Source organism: Bufo bufo, chromosome 6, assembly GCF_905171765.1.
Source record: "Bufo bufo chromosome 6, aBufBuf1.1, whole genome shotgun sequence".
NCBI classification, from domain to species: domain Eukaryota; kingdom Metazoa; phylum Chordata; class Amphibia; order Anura; family Bufonidae; genus Bufo; species Bufo bufo.
The window spans coordinates 365,250,721-365,274,928 of NC_053394.1; the positions used below are offsets into that span (position 1 = coordinate 365,250,721).

Here is a 24,208-nt window from a genome sequence, read left to right on the forward strand (position 1 = left end):
TAATAAAGACCATTTGAAAAGATGATTTTTAGCCCAAAATAAGTAAAATGCACTCAATAAAAAATTACCTTGGCAGGTATCCATAGCCTTTAAAGGAACCTTACTGTTAGAAATTGCATGATAATAGTAGTATAGCACAAACCATAAGCAGACATTTCTATAACTGGTGATTCGAGCCAAATTATGAGCCAATTGTTTTACAATAGAAAGGTCAGTTCTCTTGGGCATATCATGGTCTATGATGACAGTCCACTCCTGGATGTATAGTGAAAATCCAAATATTTAAGAAGAATTGTTTTATTAAAAATAATAAATCATGTTCTATTTTTTACAGGATAACAATTACAATATTGGCTTGAATCAGTCAGAATAGTAAAACCTCTAATTGGAGTGACCACAGTTTTCCCAAATAATTCTGTATCACTCTGGCAAATACCAGCCTCTTACATTTTACAGCTTCAGGTGAGTTAACGTTAACTCACCAAAGAAAATATTGCTTTAAATTCTCCTTGAATTCCATAATAATATTTACAAGTTATACAGAAAGAGACAAATGGCTTTGAAGGAAGTTAAACTTCTATGAAAACAAACCAAATTTTCCTGTTGCTTTTGAGGCTCCCTGACCACGTCTGGGTACTATCCAACGTCTTGCACTTCATAAGCTGCAAAGCACTTTCATCCAGTGTTTAAGGCCAGTCTTTTCATCCCTGATCCTTCAATTTGCTGTGTACAATGAATGTGTAAAGTGTTTTTTAAGAAGAGAAAAAAACGAGTTTGGTTTGAAGCCTGTCAAGGACTTCAATTGGAAAAACAGCACTGTTATAGTAAAAGTAGGTAGTAGTAGTAGTAGTTAGATAGATAGATAGATAGCTAATTAGGTTGGAAAAAAGACACAAGTCCCTCAAGTCTAACCTATAATCCTACAGTGTAGAGGAAGAAAAACCCTAGGAGGTGGTTGCTAATTTCCCCATATTACAGAAAAAAATTATTCCTGACTTCCATTCCCTGGATCAAATGTCCCACCTACAGAAATCTAGTAACCGTAACCTAAAGGCATCAAGTCCTTCTGAACTTGTTCAATGAATCATCTCACAATATATCTCATGGGGACCAAAGATTTCATTTATAAATTGAGATGAGCGAATTTCTTAAAATATGATTCAGGCTTGATTTGGCCAAACGGTCTTCCAACTCGATACGGGTCAGAGCAAATTTGACCCAAATCGAAAGTGCTCTGATGGCCTGGGAAAAGTCTCTCTTTCTCGGTTCTTCTGAATAGAAATCACACAAAGTTGGGAGTTTGTTTGATTAGAATGTTTTAAAAAATTTGGGTCCAATGTCTGAATTTTAGAATTGATACGCTCATCTATATTTATAATGCACACTATAAGAATCATGTGGGATCTGGGAACCATGATCTTCAGGAGCTATTATTGCCAAGAACCTACCACATAAACAATGGAGCAATTTAAAATATGTGAAACATGTGCCATGGATCTTTTGTCTAGTGCCTCTCATTGCTAGAGATAAGCACATTTTATTAATCCAATCCACATCATCAATCCTCCATCTACCACATACCTGCTACATATTCCACTTTACTAACACTTTCTGTGCTACAGGAGTATCCAATGTGAAACAGATTTAAGTACTTGCATTTGCATTCAAAATCAGGGATAAATGTTCCAGATTATACCAGAGAGAGTTGTCAATGGAACTTGATGGGATCAACAAACAGGGCAGTGCCTCTAGGGAGGACTTTTCCAGGATTGGGTACAGTTTTAATTAGGTCCCCTAGAGTGCGCTACCTAAGGACAGAATTATACTCACCTGCTCTGCGCCACTCCAGTCCAGTGCTATGGCTCTGTTCCATGATCTTTCAGTCCTCTCTCTTTCCAGTACTTCCATTCAGGATATGGACAGGGTCACTTGCACAATGCGCCACTAAGGCCAGGCTAGGGGGCCTAATTAAAAAGGGATCCAATGTAGACTACTCCTTTAAGCATTATATGGAGCATATAGATATGGGTTACTTGTGCCCACTAGAGAAGACTTATTGGTTTGGCTAAATGGAACAGGGCCTGCAAAACAGAGAACGGTTCAGATACTCATAGGAAGCTACCCTGGAAGTTCAATATCTGACCCATTAAAGAACCTTGAAACATGGCTAGGGGTTTTCTCCAAACAGGATCTCCTTCAAAAAAAAGAAAGAGAACTTCATCTGTAGACAACCGGTACCTTACTGATGAAGGACAAGAAACCAGAACCAGCTTTCAACACATGGGTGTCTCTTCTTTTTGTTATGACTCTTTTAGGTAATTAGGTGGATAGAACATGAAAAAAAATTATTTCAGGTTATGGTCACTTTTTAAATCCATTTATTTGGATCATGTGAAGAAACCACTCACTTTCTTGGGTATTTTACAAGAGTTTGAGTTCTGGAGCATGACTTATAATGATGGCATCAGTTCTGGCCACCTGTAAGATGAGAAAATCCCAAAGTTCTTGCTCTACTAGAAGGAGGCCAGTACTATAACCGGCGCAGGTAAGGCTATGCCTCTGTACACAGCTTCTATTTAAGGTGGGCCACAATTCTTTATTAATTCCAGTTTTTTCTCCACAGTTCTTTCATTCTGTTCTTACAAAACTGATTAGAATATTTTATTACATGTATTTTATAACTAAAAATGATCACTCAAATTCTTAGCTAGACCAAATTGGAAGATTTGCTTGGCTCTTTGCCTTGCTGACACTTGGGACACTCACAGTTTAGATGAAAGAGAAGTAACTTCAGCAGACACCTTAGGAGCCCAAGTCTAAGAAGGTTTATATTTTTACTCTTACCTCGACAGCTGTAATGCTGATGAACGGCTCGGGACCTGCTGGAGCAGACGCTCCAATGCCTCAATCTGTCCCTTGTGCTTAAGCTCTCGCCGTCGTAGTCTTTCCAGTCTGTTAAGCAAATGCAAAGTTGAGGTGTCAGTAATGCAGAAAGATGCAAGAATCTGCTATGACATTAAAACATCAACACTTATATTTACTCTCATCTCTCACAACTTTGGTTTTTCGTACCTTATAAATAAAAACGATTACAGGGCAGAAAGTTCAATGTTTTCTTCCTGTGTGAATTCTGTCTATGTTATTCAGCTGAATCAGAGTTATCTTGATGGGTAACAGGTACTGAGTGCCTCCTATTGATATTAGGGGTTATCCCATGAAAAATATTCGACAGTTTTGAACCAGCACCGAGATCGAATACTTTTGTAATTGCATGTAATGAAATATTTAGTATAGCCACTGAGTTATTCAATAAAATGTATCTGTATAGCGCCACCTGCTGTTTGTTCTTTTTGTAATTTCTCTGTCCACCACACTGAAGTGGACGCAGATGCTCAGTTCCATCCTTCCACTGCCACCAGATGCAGAGGAAAGGACATGCCCCTGAAAAATTACACACATGCCAGCTTAAAATACATTTAGCAGAGAAATTATAGCATGAATGGGGCGATTTCTGATCCAAGGGAGGTTCAGGGCTGGTTCTAGCTTTGTTAGAGATTGTCATGTACTATACAGTATGTCTGATTTGTATTTCTTTACAATAATCATGGAATAACCTCTTTAATCCTTACATGTCCCATATGGCAGCCACATTTTACAGGCTTTAGAGGGGTTCTTAAGCTGATGACATGTTTTCTTTTAAAAAATAACAGTGTTAAATAATAAAATAAGTAATGAACTTTATGATCCCAAACACAACTATTTTGGCACCATCCACTCCTCCCTAGTCAGTCTCTGCTTACTGGACCCCCTCGACACACACTCTGCTGTGGTGGGTCACTGCTGCAGTGAGCAGCAGAAGCCTCTGTGTCCTTCTGTGCCTCTGTCTCTCTGCAGAAGCTCCCGCCTCAACCTACCTATGTAACCTAATCCCTCAGTGAGTCCATTTTTATGTACCTTTGCACACATGGACTGACACTTACAGCCATGTTATTTGCATGGAAGTTCAAGTTACGTAGCTCAAACAAGAGTTCACCGAAGGCATTTTGGCTTTCCGTTTGTGAAATCCGTTCAGGGCTCTCACAGTTTTGCCTAATGCATTCTGAATGGAAAAGGATCAGCTCAGAATGCATCAGTTTGCCTCAGTTTGCCACCGTTTCCGTCTCCATTCGCTTTGGTGTAGTCTGACGAACAGATGTAAGTCAAAGGGGACGGATCCGTTTTCTATGACACAATCTGGCACAATAGAAACGGACGCAGATGTTTGTATTCTCTGAACGGATCCGCACCAAACGTGACTGTGAAAATAGCCTAGGACAAATTCTGCAATTATTTTTACATGAAATTGTTTTCAATTGCAACTGTTTTTTTTAGAAAAATTTAACTTGCTTTAAGCAATTTAATGGGTTGACTAAATGTGTAAGGCCTATGCAGTGGTGGATTAAGTAGACTGTAGGTCCTGGGCCGACCATATATATAGACAACACCAGTTTTCAGGCTAAGGCTACATGCTCACGAACCATATGTGTTTTGCTATCCGCAAAAAAAAATCTGTATGCCATCCGTTTTTTTTTGCGGATCCATTGTAAACAATGCCTAAAACAGAAAGAATAGACACGTTCTATTTTTTTTGCGATGCTATGGAACGGACATACTGATGCGGATGGTCCCGCATCCTATCCGCAAAAAAAACGAGCAGACACGGAAACAAACAATGTTTGGTGTGCATGTAGCCTAAAGAGTACAGGTGGCCAAACAAATTAGCTAGTTTTCAATATTAGTGTTAGAGCAATCTGTAGAGAACAGCCTGCCAGGGCTCTTTGAATCCAGCATAGCCAAATGTTTCACATGCTCGCCATCTCCCATGGACCATAATGGGATTCAGTGGAGATCCAGTTGCTACCCGGCAAATACAGGTCAGGTCCATAAATATTGGGACATGGACACAATTCTAACATTTTTGGCTCTATACACCACCACAATGGATTTGAAATGAAACAAACAAGATTGCTTTAACTGCAGACCGTCAGCTTTAATTTGAGGGTATTTACATCCAAATCAGGCGAACGGTGTAGGAATTACAACAGTTTGCATATGTGCCCCCCACTTGCCCGTATTGCAGCCGCATACAGCAGGTCCACAATATACAGGCCATGTGCACTCCATATCACGGATGTGGACCGATTTACTTGAAGGTATGGAGTGATGGGAGTGGAGGCATGGAGCAGAAGTCCACGGAAGTGGTATTATACAAATACATTTATTTTTTGTAGTGCAAACTAAATCTTGTGGGTTCATGAGCCCTTTCAAGTAAATGGATCCGCAAACGGCAGGCACACGGCCGATACTCGTGCATTGCAGACCACTATTTGTGGTCCTCAGCACAGGCACGGATGCACAAATTTGTGTGCATGAGCCCGTAGACTTATGCTAATCAAAATTGATTATGTTAACCAAATTATTGTTTGTCTGGTGAAGTATAACAATAATCAATTGTTTTAGGCAGGTTATCAATGTCTGGAAAGAAGCTGCCCATGTCGATTTTTATCTGATAATCACTAGTCCACAAATGATCATTCAGTGAAATAATGGTTTTCATTCCTCCTACAGTATGGCCAGCTTGAATGACTGTAACAGCCAATATAGACCAAAATACGTAAGTCTGTGCTATGCTACAATCGTTCACCAGATGATCATTGAGATGTTGTTCAACAATCAACCTACTTCAATCTAATGTGTATGGCCACCTTAAAGTGGTTGTCCAGAATTTTGATATTGGTGGTCTCTCCTCAGGATAAGAAATCAATATAAAATCGACAGGGGTCCTAGACGCTACTCCACATCCAGATGTTTACATATTGCTCCAGTGACAGACGTTGGTGCCGGGAACTACATAGTTCTGTCCATTGTGTGGCAGATAGAGGTGATAACTAGAGAGGAGCGAATGTTTTAAAACTTTGATTCGCCGGTTCGCCAAATTTTTCGGGGAAAAATTCAGTTCGATCTGAATATATTTGCGGCGAATTACGTTAAAAAACGTCATTTTCCTGGCGCAGAGAGCCTTTATAGTGGTGTAGAACACTGTGCCTTGTAGTAACACGCATAGGTAGTCTGCTTTGGGTAGTGAAATAATACTGTGAGTCAGTATGACATGCAGATGACAGGTGTCGCTCTTAGAATCAGCTGCACACTTCACTTATTTGGGCAGTCACGGGGCCTAAAACCGACTAAATAACTCAAGTATGAGCTCAGCCTTACAGGTCGATGTTAGCACCAAGAAGAAGCGCACTCCTTTTACACCATTGCCAGCTGATTCCACTTAAATTGCAACAAAAGGGAATAAAGTTGTCCCTTTGAGGGGGAGAACGGTGCAGACCGCACCTCTCCTCAAGGTACTGCTAGAAAGTGTAATAGAAAATCAAAGGGGCAGTAACGTTTAAAACATGGTATTTATTGATATGACTAAAACATATATAGTCCCTTACAAACAAAACAAAAACAGACAGACATAGTCGGGACCTGGGTACATATGAGGCCGCTATGATGTGGGTCGTGGTACACAAAGTCCCTAGGGCGAGCCTATATTAAGGCTGTGTGGACCCCAAGGGTCAAGAGGAGCCACAATTGGTGCTGAGAAACACCCCAGCGTGGACGTCCTGAATCCCACTTGGAGAACAGGTAAATGCCCAGTCCAGGTAAAAATAAGGGTAGATCTTACCGTTATTAAGTCAAACCATGCGTGTATCCAGCGGACACAGGAGACAACCGGAAATAAGTTATTTTTCCCAGCAGGTGGATAAGGTGTTCCTATGCGGGGGAGGGGTTCTTCATAGGTTAGGTCATACCTAATCAAGGTTCGCAGGGAAATAAGCTGTCCCTGTTGTACCCTGCTTGACCTACTATGACCCTAATACCCTAACACGGGATCCGTGCCCGCAAGGGGTGGTCCCGTCCGGAACCTTACCCTGGTATAAAGGTCCCTATGAGACCCTACCAGGGTGATGAATAGGACACCTAATCTAGTGAAACTAGAATAAATGATGGCAAAACCGTGGATATAAAGGAGGTATGTTCATGTGTCCCTACGCGTTCTTCAATAGAACATACACGGAAAAGAGATAGTACTGCAAACAACCCCTAGAATCGTCAGGAGACGGGGGTAAGTACTAGTAGCTGCTGCATCACTCAGAAGGCTTAGTCTATTTGCACTAAGAAAAACCTCATAACCACATAAGAAACTATACTTATGTTAGGCAATTGGGAGGGAGGTGCTGGCTACCTCTAACCACTTATTGATAAACTGTTGTTTGCAGTACTATCTCTTTTCCGTTATGTTCTATTGAAGAAACGCGTAGGGACACATGAACATACCTCCTTTATATCCACGGTTTTGCCATCATTTATTCTAGTTTCACTAGATTAGGTGTCCTATTCATCACCCTGGCAGGGTCTCATAGGGACCTTATACCAGGGTAAGGTTCCGGACGGGACCACCCCTTGCGGGGCACGATCCCGTGTTAAGGTATTAGGGTCATAGTAGGTCAAGCAGGGTACAACAGGGACAGCTTATTTCCCTGCGAACCTTGATTAGGTATGACCTAACCTATGAAGAACCCCTCCCCGCATAGGAACACCTTATCCACGTGCTGGGAAAAGAACTTATTTCCGGTTGTCTCCTGGTCCGCTGGATACACGCATGGTTTGACTTAATACCGGTAAGATCTACCCTTATTTTTACCCTGACTGGGCATTTACCTGTTCTCCAAGTGGGATTCAGGACGTCCACGCTGGGGTTTTTCTCAGCACCAATTGTGGCTCCTCTTGACCCTTGGGGTCCACACAGCCTTAATATAGGGCTCGCCCTAGGGACTTTGTGTACCGCGACCCGCATCATAGCGGCTCATATGTACCCAGGTCCCGACTGTGTCTGTCTGTTTTGTTTTGTTTGTAAGGGGACTATATATGTTTTAGTCATATCAATAAATACCATGTTTTAAACGTTACTGCCCCTTTGATTTTCCTGATTCCACATAAATGTCTACAGAAACTGTTCTATTAAACCCGTATACAAGTAGAGCCCCCCGGACAGAGTGGAGAGGGTGTCAGCAGTAAGTTTGTGTTGATGTCACTGATTAATTTGCCCTTCCTCTGATCCGTCAGAACAATAACCCACAAAAATGGATCCTGTCTGTGAACATACGCCTTCCCTCAGTCAGCATTTGCTAATGCCAAAAAAACAGAGTGATCTAAAACAGAGATGACACGTGAATGGAATATTTGCATGTCTTTTGTGTTTTGTAACCACGCCTGATTTTGGCTACCAAATCATAAGCCAATTCTGATGGGACCATACAGGCCTTACAGCTGCTACACAGACAGGATCTGTTGTGCGTCTCATTTTCCTTCCTTCTGACAGATAAGCAGAAAGGTCAAATACATCATGATGTCAGGCAGGCCAAAAGGCAAAATAGTGTCCCAATCATGAAGTTGGGAGTATGGGAAACAGTGTGAAAAGTCCACAGAGTGGACCTATGACATAGTGGTGAGGTGGGAGCAGCATGAGGAGGCCACAGAGTGGCACGACAATAAAAGATTGTAGAGGTGGCAGCAGCATGAGAAGGCCACAGAGTAGCACGATCACGAGAGATTGTGGAGGTGCAGCAGCATGAGGAGGCCACAGAGTGGCGCAAAGACAAAGTGTGGAGGTGTCAGCAGAATAAGGAGGCCAGAGTAGCACGACGGAGAGAGATTGTGGAGGTGGCAGCAACATGAGGAGGTTACCGAGTGGCACAATTACAGAGTCTGGAGTTGGCAGCAGCATGAAGAGACCACAGAGTGGCCCAATGACAGATTCTGAAGGTGGCGGCAGCAGCAGCATCAGGAGGCGGCCCCTGAAGGCACAATGACCGAGTCTGGAGGTGGCAGCAGTATGAGGAGGCCACCGAGTGGCACAATGACCGAGTCTGGAGTCACAGAGTAGCAGGACGACGAGAGATTGTGGAGGTGGCAGCAGCATGAGGAGGCCACAGAGTGGCCCAATGACAGAGTGTGGAGGTGGCAGCAGCAGCAGCATCAGGAGGAGGCCACAGAGAGGCACAATGACCGAGTCTGGAGGTGGCAACAGCAGCAGCATCAGGAGGATACTACAGAGTGACAAGGTGACATAGTGTGGAAATGCCAGTAGCAGCAGCAGCAGAATACCACAGAGTGGCAAGGTGGCAAGGTGACATAGTGTGGAGATGGCAGTAGCAGCAGCAGTAGCATCAGGAGGATACCACAGAGTGGCAAGGTGACCAAGTGTGGAGATGGCAGTAGCAGCCTCAGCATCAGAATACCACAAAGTGGCAAGTTGACCAAGTGTGGAGATGGCAGTAGCAGCCTCAGCATCAGAATACCACAGAGTGGAAAGGTGACATAGCGTGGAGATGGCAGTAGCAGCTGCAGCATCAGGAGGATACCACAGAGTGGCAAGGTGACGAAGTGTGGAGATGGCAGTAGAAGCAGCAGCATCAGGATACCACAGAGTGGCAAGGTGACCAAGTGTGGAGATGGCAGTAGAAGCAGCAGCAGCATCAGGATACCGGAGTGGCAAGGTGATATAGTGTGGAGATCGCAGTAGCGGCAGCAGCAGCATCAGGAGGATACCATAGAGTGGCAAGGTGACAAAGTGTGGAGATGGCAGTAGCAGCAGCAGCATCAGAATACCACATATGGTGACGCTGCATATGTTGACGCAGGGCTGTGATGCCAACATTGGCACCCTGGCCACGCTTCACCTTCTGCCCACATATTCTACATATGGCCATGTTAACATCTTCTGGCTATCTAACAAAACTGTCACACCGCCGAGTAGGCGATTTTTCCCCCCAACAGTCCGCACTGACTGACTGCTACCGCCGCTACTTCCGTGAACCCCTACACCACTACTTCCCAGGCAGGAAGGCTGCAGCGAAACAGATGGTCTACCCCAGGCACGTTTGGCTCCAGACCTCCCACTGCTGCCACCCTGCTGACTCCAGATATGCTTTCAACACATATAACCGCCAACGTGAACTGAGAATATATTTTGAAATAGGCCACAAAATGCTTTCAACAGATAACTGCTGACGTGAACTGAGAATATATTTATCTTTTTCTACTGAAATAGGCCACTAAACGCTTTCAACACAGTATAACCGCCGAAGTGAACTCAGAATATATTTTTCTTTTGTACTGGAATAGGCCACTAAATGCCTTTCAAGACATATAACCGCCGATGTGCACTGAGAATATATTTTCCTTTTTGTACTGAAATAGGCCACTAAATGCTTTCACCATAAATAACCTGCAACAGTGAAGTGCGTGTATTTTTTTCTTTCTGTACTGAAACTGGCCACTAAAGTCTTTCACCACAAATAAATGCAACAGTAATGTGCGCATATTTTTTTCCTTTTTGTACTGAAATAGGACACTGAATGCTTTCACCACATATAACTGCAGAAGTGAAGTGCGTATATATTTTCCTTTTTGTACTGAAATAGGCCACTAAACCTTTCAACACAAATAACTGCAGAAGTGAAATGCGCATATATTCTCTTTTTACTAAAGGCTTTTCAACATAGCACTTGCACCCCAATAACAAGAACAAATTGCTTGGATGCCAGAGCTGTCGAATTGCTATTTGAATCCCCAAATAACGTTTCCCTGCACTTGTAAATCGATTTTTTCTTCTTCTTTACAATGAGGTTTTTCTAGCACGGTCCCTAGCGACTTCAGACTTCACTCCCTGCACTAAGATGCTGTGAAATGATTCCTCCCTATCCTTTCCCTGAACTTGTAAATCGCTTTTCTGGCACTGTCCGTAGCACCTTCTGATGTCTCTCCCTGCACTAAGATGCTGTGAAATGATTCCTCTCTATCCTTGCCCTGCACTTATAAATCGTTTTTTTCAGTTTTTTTTGTCCCTGCAGTCAGAACACTGGAAAATGTCTGACTCTAAGATGGCCGCCGTATTTATAGGGCTGTGACATCACAGGGCTGGCTGGCTGCTGATTGGATGCATGCATGGCATTATGGGTCAGCCCGCCTTCCCAGAGTTCCTTGCCCCATGTCCTCACACGTGTAGCCGCCATTTTAGGAAAAATTGTGATTTGTTACCACGAAGCGCGAGGAAATTCGCATTTGTTGCGAATCGAATTTTTCCTGAAATTCTGATTGAATTCCACTTCATCTGATTCGATTCACTCATCTCTAGTGATAACTGCAGTGCTTCTTTCTTTTACTTCAATTGTGGAGATACAGGAGGAGGATGGGGAAAACGCAATGGCTAAATGATGACTATGGCAGCTGCCTTCTAGGCTGGTGAATTATTAGTTGTAGTGCATCCCTAGCGGAATTACCATTTAGGCACATTGAGCAGCCATAGGTATTGGGCCCGATGAGATCACCCAAACCTCACATACGATAATCCACCACTGGACATATGAACTTTTGTGATTTACCTACAGTAAATGTATTTTTTTTTTTTATCTTAAACGCAAGACTTGTAAGAAAATCCATGATTCCTTTAAAAGCGCGCAAACTGTCATTTCACATACTGTAGATACTATGTATTATGATTAGTATTATACAAGCTCTTTGACGTGTAACATTATCATAGAAGACGACAAATCACAGCAAATTACAGTAAAAACATTATAGAAAATTATAGAACCCCAAATAATGACATCACTTAAGAACGGGCGCCAGACGTACGTGTCTGGGTGCCAAGTATTATTTCTGCTCAGCCTGGCTTCATCTCTTCTTTGTTTTGCTGTCATAGATTACAGATATGTTTTAGATTTGTAAGCTGAATGAATATCTGTTGTATGTGATCATCATGTACACAATTACCGATCACCAAAACCGGATCCCATGAATGAAAGCTTTCTGGCTAGTCGTATATCATCTTGTAAATCAGTGATGGATGTAATACAGCTAATATGTGTCAGTGCTATCATATAGCTAGAAAGTAGGGAAGGGCAGATAAAATTATGGAATTCCTCTAATCTGGCAATAAAGAGATTGTTCAGGCTTTTTCTATTGATGACCTATCCTCAGGACAGGTCATCTTTTTCAGATCGGTAGGGCTTCGATACCCGGCACCCCCGCTGATCAGCTGTATGAGGAGACGGCAAACAGTGTGCAAGTGCTGTTTCCCTTCTCTTTTCCTGTCGGCTGCTGTATGTCTGTGGGACTGCAGCAGCGGACAGGAAGAGAGAAGGGAGACAGCACGTGCATACTAACCGGTTTGGCTTTGGGCTAAATCTAAGGTCATTTTCCTGGGGGTTCCCTGGTATTCATTCATTAATCCCTACACAGAATTCTACACTTCACTGCAGGGAACCAACCAAGCTGCTACCTCCTGAAGTAGTCCCGGTGTAGTTGGCAACTAACCCACAGGGATCAGAGACAACAGCGCAGGTAACGAGGGATCAGACAATATACGTAGTCAGGGGACAGGCCGAGGTCAGGGCAGGCTGTGTGCTAGCATATACAAGAGGCAAGTCGGAAGTCAGGACAGGTGGCTGTAAGGCAATCTGAGAACAGGCAAGGTCAGAGCAGGTGGCTAGGAGTCAGTTGTCAGGCAGTACACAAAAGTCAGACAGAGAATGACACATTTGCTGTTAACTAGAGACTAGACAACCTAAAGCTCAGGCACCCTCTTACTGGGGAGGATGCCTTAATTACCCAAGGACAGGAAACTCTTGTCTGGGGACATATTCGAATGTGCACAATGGCCCTTTAAGAGGCCGAAATTGAGCGTGCATGCCCAAAGGAACAGGCCAGGAAATATAGCAGAAGATGTGCAGGCCACAGCCTGTGTATGCTGACAAGGATGCTGGTGGCTGGGAGTGCCGTCTGCAGGAAAACAAGGCCGGATCATGGCAGGGTTAATAGCATGGCGTCCATGCACACATGGAAGAGCTATGCTTTGGCGGGCACAGACCACCGTCATAACACCGTGCCTATGCCATGGAGCTTCTCTATGACACTAGAGCTCAGTGAACACTGTGGCCCATCTGTCAGTACTCTGACCCATCTCTTTCACATGAGCGAGTTTTCCGCGCGGGCGCAATGTGTGACGTGAACGCATTGCACCCGCACTGAATCCGGACCCATTCATTTCTATAGGGCTGTGCACATGAGTGGTGTCTTTTTCTTTGAGGAATAGGACCTTTGATGACGTCACTGCACTCATCACATGGTCTGTCACATGATCCATCACCATGGTAAAAGATCATGTGATGGACCATGTGATGAACGCACTGACGTCATCAAAGGTCATATTCCTCAAATAAGAAGACAAAAGAGATGCCGGCTGTGTGATCAAGTGGATTAAGGTGAGTTAAATTTTTATTTTATTTTTTAACCCTTCCAGCCCTATTGTACTATGCATTCTGTATTCAGAATGTTATTATTTTCCCTTATAACCGAGTTATAAGGGGAAATAATACAATCTACACAACCTTGAACCCAAACCTGAACTTCTGTGAAGAAGTTCGGGTCTGGGTACCACATTCAGTTTTTTATCACGCGCGTGCAAAACACATAGCACCCGCGCGATAAAAACTGAACGAACGCAATCGCAGTCAAAACTGACTGCAATTGCGTACCTACTCGCGCAGGTTTGCCGCAACGCATCCGGACCTTATCCGGACACGCTCGTCTGCAAGGGGCCTTATTCTTTTCTGGCTTCCTGTGGCTTTTTAAAATACTGGAAAATTTCTTCAGTGCGTTTTGCCACAAATCCGCATGGGTTACATGTGGATTTTAGTGCTGATAGACAGAAGATTTCACTTGTTCTACATTGAAAGTGGTGAAATTTGTAACACAAACTGACAAATTTGCACTAGGGGGCACGTTTATTAAGCCCAGTATTTTACACGCCGGTCTTTAATAAAGCCCTATAGGTGACGGTAATTCCGTTGAAGTTATGAACTTCGGCGGATCCTCTGCCAGTTCTAAATTTAAGGCTGAGTTCACATTGAGTTTTTTCCCATCTACTTAATGCATACAAAAAAACGTATACGCTAAACGGATGCCTCAGACTGATGCCATACAGTGGCATTCGTTCACCATAGAGTTCCATTGCAAAAAATGTATACGTTTTTTTTTACCGGACTGTGCAGGATACAAGAACGTGGTGTGCTGCATTTTTATATCCTTTTTTTTCGTAACCTATACGTCAAACGGAGGCATAAAACGTGATGTGAACCCACCCTAAGACAGCTTCCTTGCTTTCTTACATTTAGACTTTTTTCTATGCCTAAAACAGGTGTAGAAAATGGTAAATGAGACAGGCCTGTCCCCTTCCCAGCACACCCCAGGACAACGATTTTAGACCTGGTGTGAATGGGGAGAAATTGCAGATTGCGGCGCAACTAACCTAATTTCGGCATATTTCAGATTGATCAATGATCCCCTAAATGTCTATTCTAAGGTGAAAAAACAAACCGCCTGCAAGCAAGTGGGTAAACGCTGGTTGTCAATTTAATATTTCACCAAAATACTAATTTATTTCATATGTTTTTAAAGGGGACCTTCGTTTTATACATGCAGTCTTCTCTGCAAGCAGCATGTTATAGAGCAGGAGGAGCTGAGCAGATTAATATATAGTTGAAATATATGGAAAAAGATTTAATAACTTGAATTTTATTAATTTCACTGCTTAGGAGTCCAGTGGGTGGTTCTACTCCATAGTTGACAGCCTTCCCTGCATGATGGCTGGATAGATTTAAATGAATGAAATACAAGTTATACTGAATAATTTTCTGTAAACTCATAATATAATGGGACATGTTCTCTTTATCTACACAGTTACAGCTTCTTACATATCCAGCTTCTGCTCTTCACTTCAGAGTGGGAATACATCCCTTTAGATTATATACTGTTATTGGTTCCAGCATCTCTCTCTCGTGTCAAGTACCTTTTTGAGTCTATGCGGTATATTGCGTTTATTTGTGTTAAAAATGAAGTCGCCATAAAAGTTGCTGCATAATGTGCATGTATTTTCATGCTTTTTACCAGCAAATCCAGCTAAACAAAAGACTAGCTTATAGATTTCCTACAGGACTGTAGGAAATCCTGCAGAATCGGCTAAGCTCATCATTTCCATAGCCTCCAATCAAACCCTTTGTGGAATAAATAGCCGTCAAATATTGCATGCAGCACTTATTTTAGTGAAGAGCAAAGAAAAGGAATTTTAGCACCTCAGGCTGACACCTGTCATTGTGTCCTCTATTTTAAAATGTACTTCCAGCTGAAAATGAAAACTTGACAGCGCTACTGAATACCTTCTTTACAAGCCCCCATCAAGCCTTCAGTTCCTAATTATAGAAGTATTTGCTCCCATGGACCTGATATCCTAGTCAGCCGACTATCACAGACCGCATATGTACTGTATGTAGCCCTGGCTTCTCCTGCACTTTGTTTCCCTTGCCATTTCTCACTGGACGCCAATCATTGAGAAAAAAAAAACCGTTGTGTTCCTAGGATAGGACTTGCTACACGCCAGAAAAACTATAATACAGATGTCTCTTTCCTCCGGGATAAACATACCCTGAGATGTGTGCTACGAGATTAACAGTTTATTTTGAAAAAGCAAGATGATTTTGAGATATTGAGTCACAAGATGCTTATTCTATATGTGTCTGTGTTCGGCCACCCAGTGGTAATAAGTTGAATTGCAGTTTGTCAAGGCTTTTGTTAGCATGTTGCAATATTGCATTGTATTGGTTTGATGATAAATTGGTGTTCTTAACCAAATGAGAACTAAGGTAATGGTGAAAAATGAGTAATTTATCTAAATCTGCTTTCATAAGTCATGCTCTGTGGTCTATTACAAGTAACTATGGGGCCAAACCGCAAAAATATGACAATGTTTAAAACATGAAAAGCTTATGATTATTTTGCTTTCCCTACAGCACAAGGATAATGCACACAAGTGATGTCATAATAATAGGATAATGAACACAGCTAGGGCCACAGTACTGGCAGTACTGTAGTCAGGAGCCCAGAGTTGCTGAGGGGCCCAGGCAGTACTGCAGTCAGGGGCTCAGAGTTGCTGGGGGCCCTGGACCAGCCTCTTCAGTCATTGGCAGCCTCATTAAATTCATTGCACTGAAATGGATATTAAAGGGGTTATCCAAGAGATAATCGGACCTCCAGACGTAGCAGACCCCCACAGTCATGTCACATATGACACAAGGAGAGAAGGTCACCTCTGTGGCCTGTGAGGATGTCGGCAGAGAGGGGAGCGGAAGTACTGGAGCAGGAGCCACACTGACTTAATCCAGCAGCGGGGACCAGGTGAGTGTCATCAACTGTGCGGGTCTGCCACATCTGGATGTCTGATTATTTTTTGGATAACCCACTTAATGAAGCTGTGTGTCTTGCTTCATATAGGTTGGGGGGAAGGGCCCTCTTCCAGCAAATAGATGTTTCTAAAGAAAAAATTTACAGGGTCACTATGTACACTGTGACATCACATGAAATCATAATGATATCACAAAGCAGACATAATGAACTCATGATGTCACAGCACAGAAATAATGCAACAAAGTAACAGCCCTTTCTTATGTCTGGCATCTTATGTCTTAGTGTAGATGGGTGGCCTTAGTTGTCACACTTCTACTACCCTGGTAGCTCCATCCATGCTAATGGTTACTTCTGTATGAGTACACAGCATTCTCCCGCTCTCAGTTATTATATTGTATTTATTGCACCCTACATAAGCAAGTCTCCACTGTGAAAGCTAATCACACACCCACAAATCATGAAAGTGCTTCTCCAGCATTTTTATATTGATGGCCTATTCTTAGGAAAGGCCATCAATATAAGAATCCTAGAGAACCCTTTTAAAATGCCAATAAAAAGAACAGTCACTTGTATCTGAATTACATGAAAATGTGTTGAAATAATTTAAAAAATAGGGGGGGAAAATCAATCTTTTTTTTCAAAATTAATTCAAAATTCGAAGTTTAGCTTTAATTAATCTTTGATTATTTATTTTTTTCAAGTCTATTAAGTATCTTTTGCACCAGGTCATCAGCACAAGTCTGCCCGGCGCCACTCTCATGATGTCATAGAGAACATTGAACATTTAAGCTTTTGAGATAAGTGTAGACCCAGTGTGAGGCTAATCCTACATGTACAGCGATCTTAAGGAACACGTCAGTAGTGTGTCATGTAGAGATTGACTACATGGTCTGTTGTGTAACACATATAAATAAAAAGAGAATATGTTATTGTATTCATTTCTAATGACTACTGAAGAGGTATCAGTGATGGACACTGTTTGGCAGGAAAGGCTTTACATGTCCTGTGAACGTCTGCAAAAATATTAGGTCTTCAGGCCATGGATTAGTATGCTGTCAAATTGAATGTCACATATACAACTACATAATGTATGAGTCAGTTTTTTTCTTACTTTCTACTCTAAAAAATAAATAAATTATGCACTTTGAGTGAACATGTTTTGTTCACAAATACTTCAACTAGAGATGACCAAATTTTTTAAAAATTTGATTCGCCAAATTTCCGATTGATACGAAAAAGTTCACGGCGAATTACGTTAAAAAACAGCTATTTCCTGGCTGCAGAGAGCCTTTATAGTGGTGTAGAACACTGTGCCTTGCAGTAACATGCATAGGGAGTCTGATTTGGTAGTGAAATAATACTGTGATGGCAGTATCAGTAGGCTAAGAGAGGCACAATGACAGAGTGTGGAGGTGGCAGCAGCATCAGGAGGTCACACAGTGGCTAGGTGACATAGTGTGGAGGTGGCCACAGAAGGAGGAGACCACAGAGTGGCCCAATGACAGAGTGTGGAGGTGGCAGCAGCATGAGGAGGCCACAGAGCGGCACAATGACAGAGTCTGAAGGCGGCAGCAGCATCAGGAGGCCACAGAGCGGCACAATGACAGAGTGTGAAGGTGGCGGCAGCAGCAGCATCAGGAGGAGGCCACAGAGTGGCTCAATGACAGAGCCGGAAGTTGGCGACAGCATCATGAAGCCACAGAGTGGCACAATGACAGAGTCTGGAGGTGGCGGCAGCATCAGGAGGCCACAGAGTGGCACAATGACATAGTGTGGAGGTGGCGGCAGCATGAGGAGACCACAGACTGGCCCAATGACAGAGTGTGGAGGTGGAAGAAACATGAGGAGGCCACAGAGTGGCAAGGTGATATAGTGTGGAGGTGGGTGGCAATACCAGTACCCGATGAAGATGGTGGGTGAAAGAAGGAGCACTTGGCATCAGATGTGTGGCATCAGGCGGGTGGCAGCATCAGAATAGCAGCTGAGGCAGGAAGCCAGAAGAAACCAGTCTCTTTTGTCAAAGTGTTGGTGTGGCACCATGGATGATCTAGTCTAAAGCATTAGGCATTGGTGGGTGGAAATCCTGGCTGATCCACGCCTGATTTATCTTGAAAAAGATCAGGTCATGTCTCTCCACATTTTGGGTGGACAGGTGAGTTCTACTTGTGGTAACTATGGCCCCCACCGCACTAAACACAGGCTCTGATGCCACACTACTGGCAGGACAGCTTTTCCAGGGCAAACTCTGCTAGTTGCGGCCACAAATCCAGTTTGGCTGCCCAGTAGTCCAGCGGATCTTCAATGTGGGTTGGCAGGGTGCTGTCCACGTATACCACCACCTGCTGGTTCAGGTCCTGCTCTATGTCTAGCTGCTGGTGAGTAGTTTCTTCACTATGCGGGGGAAGGAAGCTGCTCAAGAACGACTCGAGACTCAGGCTGCTGCTGATGGAGCTGGTACTGCTCCTAACACCCCACCCCTCCCCAGCAGCCATGGCAGTGGAACGTGAGTGCAGAGGGCCCCCCCTGGTCAGACCTATGAGAGGATGGACGATGGCACAGATAGGCAGCGGCCAACTGACTACAAAGGATGTCTATAGAAGTTCAGTTTGTCCTCCTTCTCAGTGGGTGTAAAAAAGGCCCCCCATTTTTGACTGTAGCGAGGGTCCAACAAGGTGGAGAGCCAGAAGTCATCCCTCTGCCAAATGGTGACAATTCAGCTGTTAATACCCAAGCAACTGAGCATGCAGTGGGCCATTTGTGCAAGTGACTCTGAGGGACTCCCTGCCTCCATCTCCACTTCATACTGCCACGGTGTGCCCGGGTCATCTGCCTTGTCTTCCTCATCTTCCTCTTACTCATCCGGCTCCTCCTGCTCCTCCTCTCCTGTCACCTGTGTAGAAAAACCACCCATTTCGCTACACATTGCTTGTGCTCTAATGTCCTCCTCCAGTTCAGCCCCCACAGGGCTCATGTGGCCGTGAGATCTAGGTGCCATGTCTCCAGTCCCCTGACCAGCCAGATTTACCAACATCTGTTCCAGGACATGAGGCAGTGGAATGACATTGTTCATCCCGTAGTCCTGGCGACTGACAAATAACGTGGCCTCCTCAAAGGGCCTAAGCAAACGGTAGGTGTCACGCATGAGCTGCCACTGGCTGACATCGAAGTTACACAGGGGAGTATTCCCGTCCGCTTGGATCATCATGAAATTGTTTATGGCCTTTCTCTGTTCGTACAGTCGGTCCAACATATGGAGGGTGGAATTCCAACGGGTGGAAATGTTGCATATCAGCCTATGTTGGGGGATGCCTTTTTGCATCTGCAGCTCAAGGAGGGTGTGCTTCGCAGTGTATGAGTGGCTGAAATGCATGCAAAGTTTCCTGGCCATTTTTATGATGTCTTGCAGATGGGTGGAAGACTTCAAGAAGCGCTTGACAACCAGATTTATCACGCAGCGCCGACACAATGTTCTTCCCGTTGTTGGTGACCATGGTTCCAATTTTGAGTTGTCACGGAGAAAGCCAGGATTTAAATTCCTGACGAAGGACACTGAGAAGTTTCTCCCCTGTGTGGCTCAGTTCGCCCAGGCAAACTAGGTGCAGAACAGTATGACACTGCCATGCCCTGCACATGTGGTATGCTGGAGGGGCACTGTGACTTGTCCCTGTAGTGGAGGCTGAGGACATGGTGGAGGATGAGGAGGCAGAGGCGGACATTGTCGCAGGACCAACGGCATGACAACGTGGAGGCGGAAGCAGCGTGACCTTGCTGGTGTGGTTGTGCAGGAACCACATTCACCCAATGGGCACTAAAGGACATGTACTGTCCCTGACCGCAGTTGCAGCTCCACACGTCGGCGCTGCCGTGCACTTTGACAGACACAGACAGGCTCAAGGACTGGCTCACCTTCTGTTATACATATTTGTGCAGGGCTGTACTGCCTTTTTGGCAAAGAAATGATGGCTTGGGACTCTCCATCTCGCCTCGGCAGAAGCCATCAGTTCTCTGAAAGGTGCAGAGTCCACCACTTGGAAATGGAGGGATTGCAGCACTAGCAACTTGGACAGTAGCACATTTAGCTTCTGTGCCGTTGGATGAGTGCACGCATACTGTTGTCTCTTGGCAATCGCTTTGGTGATTGATTGCTGACTGAATGAGTGACGAGGAGGGCGAGGAGCAGGAGCATCGGGACCAGCAGATGATGGGAATGACAGACAGCTCCCCTTGGCTGAGATGGTGGACCCTTTACTGACTGAAACCGGTTGCGAGCCATTGGGTGATGCATCAGTTGCTGCAGCAGGCTGGACCACCACATCGGAGCCACGGTTCTGCCAGGCTACTGCATGGTGACGCTGCATATGTTGATGCAGGGCTATAGTGCCAACATTGGCACCCTGGCCACGCTTCACCTTCTGCCCACAGATTTTACATATGGCCACATTCACCTCCTCCGGCGGCTTAAGAAAAAACTGCCACATCGCTGAGTAGGTGATTTTACCACCAAGACTATGCACTGACTTAATGCTACCGCTGCTTCCTCCTTGAACCCCTGCACCGCTACTTCCCGGGCAGGTAGCAGGTGGATCCGGACCTCCAACTGCTGCCACCCTGCTGACCCCCACCCACGCTAGTGACTTGCTGGCTCCTCCTCTGGCTCATGGGCAAGCTGCCACCCTCTTCTCCGATGATGATGAAGCCCCTTCATCCCCCGGCTCCCAAGTGCGATCAGCTACATCATCGAGTACTGTCTGCACATCACTGATGTCCTCCTCAACGGTCTCTGGGTCAGGAGCCTGACCGCTTGCAACACCAGCTCCCACACCACTCTCCTCATCACTACTTGCCCGCCTAGAGGAGGAAGCTGCGGATGTCTCCTCCAGATCTTGGCTGGGCAGTAGCTGCTGACTGTCCTCTAGTACTTCGTCCTCGCTGTATAGTGGAGCTGAGCCCACAGCATACAATACTTCTGTGGCTGAGGGAACAGAAAAGGACAGAGGCAGGTTGAGGACAGGTGAGGACGCAGTTCCTGCTCCAGGACCATGCCAACTAAGGGTTGTGTGTGACGAACCCACTGACTCTTGGCTGAGGGTTTCTGATGTCACTTGCGACGAAGTCGAATATCGAGTCAACCACTCAAGAGCCGCTGGGTTGCTGGTCACGGCACGACCGCTAGCTGAGACTGGGAGCTCAGGTCTCTCGAAGTAACCCCTGCTGCCACGGCCCCTTACTCTGCTGCGACCACTGCCTGCGCCAGAAACATTTAGGCCTCTGCCACTCCCCTGCGCAGGGCCTCGCACTTCTCTGCCTGACATACTGTTAGATCAAATAAATAAAAAGGAAATTAAAACACTTCACAAAAGCCTTTACTACAGATAACTGCACATGTGCTAATACACATGTGCAGTTATCTGCACCACTGAGCAGTTATTTTTTCTTTTTGTGCTAATACACGTAACAAAAGGCTTAGCAAGAAATAACTGCACTGCTGAGCGGCAAATCTATTTTTTCTTTTTGCACTAAAACACCCCACCAAAGCCTTTACTACAGATAAGTGCACCGCAGAGCAGTAAATGTATTTTTTTTTTTTGCGCTAATACATGTCACAAAAGCCTTTACAAGAAATAACCACACCGCAGAGCGGTAAATGTATTTTTTCATTTTCCGTTAAAACACCCCACAACATCCTTTACTACAGATAAGTGCACCGCACAAGGACAAATAATGCGTAGAAATATTTCCTTGTAATAAACCCTGTTAATGCCTGTATCACACAGCACTTGCACCCTAATAAGAACGGTTTGCTGGAATTACAGAGCAGTATAATGGCAATTTGGGTGCCCAGTCAGTGCTGCAAGGTCTAATAGGAATGTTCCTATTACCCAGGCTGTCACCTCCCCGAATGAACCCTGTTTAACAGAAATGCAGTGGAATTATTCCTCCCTATCCTTTCCCTACACCTTGAATAATCTTTCCTTGCACTTGTAAATCTTTTTTTTTTTTGAGTAGAATGACGATTTTTCTATCACTGTCCCTAGCGCCTGGAAGATCAACATGTATTCCAGTATCTGCCGAAACACCTACCTAAGCTTAAATGTCTAGATTTGGTTCTGCCAGGGGTTAGAGTTAGGTTGCAGGTGGGTGAGGAAACTGACCACCCTTATATGGGACATGCACACAAGGTAAACAATAACTTAGACATTTAAAGAGGACTTTCACTGGATTTTATTAATTGAGATACAGTAAGTACCTGTACTTGCGGGGTACTTGCAGGCTGATGCTGCCACCCTGCCTGTTTTGTTAAAATAGCGCTCCTACGCCGCGCTGTGGCCCCCGGAATTTTCCCCGCTTAGTATGCTAATACTGAGCATCGGAGCAATGGTGAGGAAACGCACTCTTTCTCTGTGGGCGTCTCCTTCTACCCTGGCTGTAGCGCTGTCCAATCGCAGCGCAGAGCGTCACAGCCAGGTAGAAAAAACCTAAATTAATAAAATCCGTTGAAAGGTCCTCTTTAACAATGTGTACTGTGTCATACTGGCCCAGATATCCAGCCAAAATTATAAAAATTCCTCAATGTCCGATTGAACCAGAAAGCCCCCTAGGAGATGTGAGTATAGTCTAAAAGTACGTACAAAGTGCCATCAGTCAAATGGATCCCATCCCAAGTGATTTCAGTAACCCCACTCTCACCACTCCTAGGGGGCTTCTCTGCACCATCTGCTCCTAGATATTATGGGAAGGAATTGTTGAAATTTCACCAGTGCCAGTGTGAGAAATCCCTTAATTTTATTATCATGGTGATCCTTCATTCATGTCAGTTGTCTTTGGCTTAACGACCCAGTTGTTACTTCCAAAATAGTGCGTGCTTCGTAACAAAAAATGTCATCATCCACCCCCTGGATTATTGGCAGGCTGCTGGGCAGTGTCACATGACTCATTTCTCTGCTTTTACTCTATAACTCACTAAACCCCTTGCATGTACTCTATATGCATTTCACACCAAATCACACCAAGTTAGTCTCTGTCCCCCTCCTGCAATTGTAAATATAGTCTCTAGAGATGAGTGAATCAAAGACGAAGTGGAATTCGATCCGAATTTCAGTAAAAATTTGTTTCGCACCGAAGCCGAATTTCCTCGTGTTTCGTGGTAACGAATCACATTTTTTCCTAAAATGGCTGCTGAACGGGTGAGGACATGGAGAAAGGAACTCTGGGAAGGCGAGATCGCCCATAATGCCATGCATCTAGCCAATCAACAGCCAGCCAGCCCTGTGATGTCACAGCCCTATAAATAGCCTCAGCCATCTTAGATTCTGCCATTTACCAGTGTACTTAGTGCAGGGAGAGACGTCAGCAGGCGCTAAGGGCAGTGATAGAAAAAACATCATTGAGCTAAAAAAACGATTTACAAGTGCAGGGCAAGATTATTCAAGGTGTAGGGAAAGGATAGGGAGGAATCATTCGACAGCATTTATGTTGAAAAGGGTTCAGTAGGGGAGGTTACAGCCTGGGTAATAGGAACAATCCTATTACACCTTGCTGCACTGACAGAGGATCCTAATTAGACAGCTCTGTAGTAATTCCATCAAAGCATTTTTATTAGGGTGCAACTGCTGTTTGATACAGGCAATAACAGGGGTTATTACAAGGAAATATTTCTACGTCTTATTTGCCCTTGTGCGGTGCAGTTCTATGTTCTTAAGAATTTTTTGGCTTGTATTAGTAGGGAAAAAAGGGGCTTATTAGCCGTTGTGTGGTGAAGTGCGAAAATTACAGCCCTTTTTGTCGTGTATAAGTGGCAAAAGTAAAATATATTGGCCGCTCAGCGGAGCAGTTATCTGTTGTAAAGCTTTTTGTGACGTGTATTAGTGGAAAA

General features: G+C 44.3%; 1 protein-coding gene across 1 annotated transcript in view; it reads right to left on the reverse strand.

Moving 5' to 3' along the window:
- Positions 1-24,208, reverse strand: part of ANKFN1 (ankyrin repeat and fibronectin type III domain containing 1) — a 492,277-nt gene that overhangs the window by 247,581 nt on the left and 220,488 nt on the right. The window contains 3 exon segments of the mRNA XM_040436007.1: positions 2,845-2,875; positions 2,877-2,932; positions 2,935-2,952. Of these exon segments, the coding sequence (XP_040291941.1) occupies positions 2,845-2,875; positions 2,877-2,932; positions 2,935-2,952 (105 nt within the window).